The sequence below is a fragment of the Alligator sinensis genome, unplaced genomic scaffold, assembly GCF_000455745.1.
Source record: "Alligator sinensis unplaced genomic scaffold, ASM45574v1 scaffold406_2, whole genome shotgun sequence".
NCBI classification, from domain to species: Eukaryota; Metazoa; Chordata; order Crocodylia; family Alligatoridae; genus Alligator; species Alligator sinensis.
The window spans coordinates 809,306-816,253 of NW_005842543.1; the positions used below are offsets into that span (position 1 = coordinate 809,306).

Genomic DNA, 6,948 nt, shown 5'->3' on the forward strand with positions numbered 1-6,948 from the left:
CCTATGCAGGGGGTCGGACTCGATGATCTGTTGAGGTCCCTTCCGACCCTAGCATCTATGAATCTATGAATCTTGTCTGCCTATGATCTCTGGAGACACAAAACCACAGTTTGAAAACTGAAACGAAGCATCACAGAGATGCTTAATGGGATCTTCCAGACTGAGCCCTGAGTCCCATTGGATAGAGTGATTTTCTTTAGTCTTTACTAATCTATAGAGGAGCCTCTGGGAACCCCATAAGATTGGGCCCCTAATATAATCCATGACCTGTTGTGATTTATTTATACAATTTCTAAAAAGGTTACATGAATATATCATCTCAAATAGTATATAATTAGAAGTTATAATCCCTGTTCCATGATGACATCTTTAAGCTTTAACATACCTTAAATTAAAACTATGTTTATATAAAGTTCTTTTAAAACCATCTCAACAAAGGATGCAATTAAATTAAAAATCCAGTTTGATTTAAAAATCATTGATTTTTATCCACCCTGATTCTATCCTATATTCTATTTTATTAATTGTTTCTAATTTCTTCATGCTAGCCAAAGGGGCCAACATAATGTCACAAGTGTTGCTTACAGGCAGTAGAAGCAGGGAGAAGATGAAGGAGGCTTTTGTCTTCACATTCAGCACTGCCCCAGCTAGGCCAATTCAAGTGAATTTGAACAAGCCTTGCGACCACAGTTGTCATTGGTCCTCTAGGCTAGGAGCAAGTCTTAATATATAGGTAGGAGGGGAAAGGACCAAGAGTTCTGCACCAGCCCATTCCCACAAAGGGCAAACTTCTCCAATTGTCTTTCCAATGCTCTAGAGTCTAGACATGTACCCAACCCACCCACACTCTGAACTGCAGCTAAATGAGCTCAAAAGCCCTCCAACCAACGTAGGCTTGTACTTCTACCTTAATCGCAGATGAAGAAGAGCGAGTGTATCCGTGGCGACATAAAGTGATCGGGTGCCTGGTATGTAGTGGCAGGCAGTAAGCTCCCCTTTAATTCCACTGCTTTTTGAGCAAGCTGTAAACAAGCAGCTGTGGTCCTCAATGTCCCAGATCTACAAAGAGAGATGTAACACAAGCCAAAATAAAAAAATAAAGGAACAAGGCCATGTTCTAATCTTCACTGAAGATTAGGTGGCTGTAGAAGTGCTCTGCTGTGCTTCCCTTCCCATCCAAGTGGTACATGGTGCATTGGAATTTAGAACCCAAGTTCTGTCACATTCCTGCTGTATCAGGGCCTTTTGGCATTTGAGCCACAAAAGGAAGCAACTAACTTACTTACTCAGGAAGTGTTGCAATTATGTCTGAGGCTTTAAAAGGAAAGGACTTGAGCTGGGTTATTGGAAGATGTTAGCAATGGGCACATTAGAAAAATATACAATGGACAGAATGAGAAATTCTGCTCTGGTATACAAAACATTTTTTCCACAGGCTTCAAAGAACCTACTCCCAATTTACATAAAAGGCAATGGAGATAAGATTTTTTTTTTTAAACCCCAATCACCATATTACCCCAAACCCAGTCTGTACCGTGAGCTTAGCCATGGTGGATTCCTAGATTTGGACAATATGATGAGTGTGGTGCAGCAGTTTTTAAGTCACAAATAAGCTGGACCCATACATGATTTATGCAATGCCTCACTAGAGATAGTTCTACCAGTGCAGCTCTGCTTGAGTTTTAGCTACTAGCAGAGATGAGGCAGAACAGAGATGAGGCAGAAGGAAGCACAATGTTTGTGACAGTGTGAAACCACTGATGTAAATCTTAGCAAAGATGGGTCAGCTGTTTTCCTGGAATTCAAACCCATCTCCATATAATTAACTGGCTCAGGGTCTTTCTGATAAAGCCATAAAAAGCTACTTGGCTACTAAGTACTCTCTGAGTAGATATTTATAATATAGTGCATGGATTATTAATCAAACTGATTATCAGACTGATCATCAAACTTGTCAACATTTAATTACAGCATATTTAGGAGTTGTATCAATATAAAATATATGTAATATAATAATGTAATTAGTATATAATAATATAACGTAACTTACAGGTAAGTATTAATATGCTATGATAGAAAAGTAAAGGGAATAATATTTCATATAAATATTACAAATATTGGGAATAATATTTGTATAACACTATATAAAAGTATAGGGACTAATATTTCATGTAAATATTCAAATCTAAGAGGACTCCCCAGTAATTAGATTTCGATAAGTGGAAAATATGTAAGTTTGTTATAACTTTCCATGTATAGATATAATTATTAGAGGATCATCTTAAATTCATCCTCCCCCTCCCCACACTGCTGCAGGCAGGGGCAGAGGTAGTGGAGGGGCAGGCAGCAGCTGTGGCTCAAGCCCTAACTCTGGGTCAGGGCTGAAGCCGCAGCAGCCTCCCCACCCCGGATGTTAAACAGGAAAAAAGTCTCATCTTGGGATTCGAGTAAATACAGTACATGTGATTTACATACAAATTATATGTGTATATTATTTCCCTATTATTACAGCATAGGTAATAGCATTTCTATACTACAGTAGTATTTACTAGGTAGCTTGATATTAATTTCATCATTATATATAACATTTATTAAGAAATGTATCATTACAACATAATTCACTTTTGACTGATCTGGTGATCAGACTTTGGAGGAGGCTATGCAGAGATGTGGTGACATCTCCATCCCTGGAAATTTTCAGTAGTAGTTGTACAAACATTTGGCTGTGATTTTTTTTCAGGAATTATCCTGCCATAAGGTCCTTCCCACCCCTACTTTCCTATGGTCCTATGATTATCAGTTTGATCAAATCACCCTGCCATTGTACCACTGACATTAAGAGATGGGAGCTTTGTGTAGAGGGCTGCTTTGGCATCCTGGACTGATATTTTTCCTTCCCCCTCTAGACAAGCTATCTTTCTTACTGCTCCTTTCCAGTCCAGTACTGGCTACATTTCACTCCCAGAAGGTACCAACTACCTATTTCAGGTCTCTGTAATATACTCACCACTATGGCATCCAGTCATATGACATCAATGGGAGTTAACAGTGCTCAGCATCTGGCACAAGCAGATGTGTAGAGCTGGCCTATTGCTCACCCCCACTTCCCTGAGGTCATTGAGAGCCTGCCTAATGACTTCAGAGGCTGCTGAATCTAACACACAGTTTGTCAAAGGGCTCCAAGATGAATGGTGCTGTGTAGAAACAGACTAGTGTTATGCTCATGTATGAGCTAATTCCTCATTAGTGGATATCTACTAATGTCAGTGGACACACAGCAGACTCCATTTAGCCTCATAACTAAAAAAAGGCTATGCATTTTACCCAGAGCATGTATTTATCAGAATTTAATGGAAACAATTAATCTCATTGTGTATACACTGCTGTGGTACTAGCAGCCCTGAAACTGTTTGGCTCCCTTCACTTTTCAAGGTTTTTGTTTTTGGGGGTTTTTTTATATTGTAACTGTTGTGCCTGCTATTAAAACAAGCAAACAAACACACAAAAATAAAACTATGGGAGAATAGCTGTGAAACCAATGAGTTCCTATCATTTTTAAGGCTTTCAATGATAGCCTTTGACAGCAGCTCTCTTCACAATTTCTGGACTGGTAATGGAGAGTTCAATTGATTAGAAAATAGAGAGAACCAGAATTTGTTACAATGTAAGCAATACAACAAAATTGGGCCTGATACCAACCAGATACCAACTTGGAGAAATATGGTGGAATCCTCTGCCAAGAAACAGGATGAACATAAATTGCCAGAGGTCCAAGGCTATGAAGTACAGACTGAAATGTAGGGTTTTAAAGAAAGTTCTCTTGTAGTTAAATAAATCATTAAATTAATAATACCAGAATGCTTACTAATATAGCAGTCAGAAATCCAACCTTAGACTGGAAGCCTTAAATTTGAAGAAATGTAAAATGGGAAAATTACAATAAATATAATCAGTAGGCAAGCTAACCTCCCCTTTCATTAATGTTACTTAGCACTCCTTCTGATAAGAGGTTGTTTTCCATTGCTTACAACTTTACCAAACTAACTGTTTGGGCTTACATGAAATAAAAAATAAATAAAAATAAAAAATAAAAAAATCTTGATAAGATCTCAGCTAACACTGTAAAGCCATTTCTGAGAACGAGTTTTGGAAAAAAAAAACCCACTGTTTTTGCCCTTTAAAAATGCAATGGCCTTTTCATTGAAGAGATTCTTACTGCTCCAGGATTTGGAGCACAGACATGAATGTGGTAAGGGAGAAACTGTGCATCAAGGATGTGCCTTTTGTCATGAAAATCCACCCAAATTTAGTGTCGTTATAAACCTCAAAACATAGCAAAAACAACTCAAGCACCTGCTCAGTAGTGTCTTCTTTTCAGTCTCCTGAAAAAACAGCCCACAACCAGGCACATCTCATGGGGGCGCTGAGCAGGACTTTCCCTGCAGTTGCAGTTCTAGACTCTTGCAGCTCTGAGTGGACATCTGAACTGGGAGCAAAGAGCTTGTCTGTCCTGTATTATCAAGAAATACAGTCCCAGCAACAGGGTGGAGGAAGGGGAGGAGGGAAGAAAGGGAGGGAAAGCTGCTCAATTCAACTGTGAAAGGGCTAAGAGACGGACTTGTAATGGCCTGCAGGTTGGAACACAAGTTGTAGTGGAGATGATTTGAGGCACAGACAGAAGTTCAGCTCCCTGGTCTAATTCATGGAGCTTTGTGGAAAGTGCTATGAATTACACCAATCCTTCTGTCCCAACAGACATTAGCTGTTGGGTCAGGAGAGTGGAGGAAATCAAGCTCCAATTTGAAGCTGATCCAGCAAGAGAGGCTACGTCAACAGCCTCTTCCCCTCAACCCTGCCCTCCCCTCCCGCTGCTCCGATGCTGTCTCAGGATGGGAGGATGACAGCACAGGAGGCAGGGCTGGGCTGAAGCAAGTCCAGTTGCCGGAGCAGACAAGTTAATGAAGGAGCTCCACTTTGAAGTGCCTTCATTTGACTCCAGAGGCTGCTGAAGACTCTGGAGTCATACAACGAGGGTTAATTTATCACACAATCAGAGCACTTTGCAGCCGTGCTCTTCTGTTAGGGCACAGCTGTACAGCACTTTTAAGGGGTCAATTGCATGACAAATGTAATTTCTGTCTGTGCCATTGGAGGGTGACACTGGAAACTTGGAGAATTTCACAATAGTTCTGAGCACACATGGTGTCATATGGATGTAAGCAGCAGCACTGAGCACATGGCTCTTCTAAATAGAGATCACAGTTCTTGCATTCCAGATGGAGTCCCTTTATTATTGGACAGAGCTATACATAGGAAACAAAACCAGTAGGGGAAAAAAATCAAATAGAAAAAGAAGCTTGACGGATAGAAAAAAAAAACAATTGGAGGATAGCAGGGAAGCAGAGGAAGAAGCTGATACTAGATTTGAGGTGAAGTCTGGGACTAGCTTTACAAGAGACTAGAACTAAGAAATAGTGAGGCCGGGGAAAGGGAGGGGAGGGTAGAGGGGAAACCAATCTGATGGGGAGGGGGGAACTGAAGGAATCTGAAGGAATTAGACTAGGAATTTGCAGCCTTAATAAAAGGTCTTTTAATAAGTAGCCTATGCATAATTTACACTACACACACAGTTGAAGGTAGCAACATTTTGACAAATGAAGGGAACCTCCCCCCCACCCCAAACCGCAAGAATACATACCTTAGGGCAGAACCCTAATGTCTGTTCTGTGTTACAAAATTATTTTTGAAGTACAGCCACACTTTCAAAGCAGTAGATGCCTGTTAAAAGCTTTGCTATCATGTACCAAAATGTTTAAGAATGAAGGGGTTTGTTGCACTGAAAAGCTGACAGAACTTTTGGCTTACAGAACCAGCAGCTGGAATTAGACTCTCTATATTCATCAAATGGTCAGATCCAAATCCCATGAAGTCAGTGAGAGGTTATTGACTTCAATTACAGCTGATCAGGTTCTATTTTTTTTTTTTTATACTGCACTCACCTTGTTTAGGTTCATTTTTATAGAACATACTGAGAGATCTTATTTCCCCATAAAGAAAGAGAGATTGGAGGCAAGATATTGGACAGATGCTGCCCAGACAAAGACCTTAAGAGTGTTGTCTGTGGACATGGAAAATATTCTGGCATCTTCTTCAGATACATAGAGGTAAAAGACTGGTGCCATGTGGCTTCTGAGCATTCCTGTTGGTCGTCTGAAATTTAAATAAAAACAGGTCAAGATTTAGCAGTTTCAAACTAATGATTTATAAAACAAAATAAAAGTAAATGGGCCAGAATCTATAATACTGGTTTGTTTGGAAGAAGTTGTATATTGTGTTTTGTTATGAAGACCTACATATTGGAGGGGGGAATTTATTAATATAAGCCATATGGAATGATAGCAGCCAAGTTCAACTTTTCATGCCAACTAATTTAGTCTCACTTTTGGTTCCCCTTTCTGCATCCATCCTATGTTTTGTCTCTCTTACTTAGATTGTAAAGTCTTTGGGTGCGTCCACACATGCAGGCATATACACTTGTAGCTACTCAGATAGAAGCGGTGCAAATTTGAGCCGGGGCTTTTTGCCTCAGCGCACGTACTTGGACATGCACTTTGTTGAGAAGCAAATTGTGCCACTTGGGGCAAAATAAGCCTGCCTGGCTCTTCCCAGACCTGCAGCCAGGGGAAGCTAGAGCCTGGGGGCCAGCACCTGTGCTGTCCCCAGCAGTATAAAAAGCTGCACTGTCCTGGCCCCATCAGTACGAAAAGCTGCCTTGGCAAGGTAGCTCAGGGCTACTCGCTCTCAGGAGCTTCTGGGGCCTGGCCTATTGGTACCTGGGGACAGTACCCCTTGTTGCAGATGGACTGCTGAAGGAGCCCTGAGAGTTCCCTGCACCCTCTACCCACTGCAGCAGTCTGGCAGTGAGGGCTGCTGCCTGGCTGTGACCTG

The 6,948-nt window shown here is 40.9% G+C and overlaps 1 protein-coding gene across 1 annotated transcript in view; it reads right to left on the reverse strand.

Annotated features, from left to right (window-relative positions):
• Positions 1–6,948, reverse strand: part of LOC102372752 (WD repeat-containing protein 64-like) — an 84,585-nt gene that overhangs the window by 35,260 nt on the left and 42,377 nt on the right. The window contains exons 14-15 of the mRNA XM_025213642.1: positions 6,105–6,210; positions 908–1,059 (exon numbers count right to left, since the gene is read on the reverse strand). Of these exons, the coding sequence (XP_025069427.1) occupies positions 908–1,059; positions 6,105–6,210 (258 nt within the window). The remainder of the gene's footprint in view (positions 1–907; positions 1,060–6,104; positions 6,211–6,948) is intronic.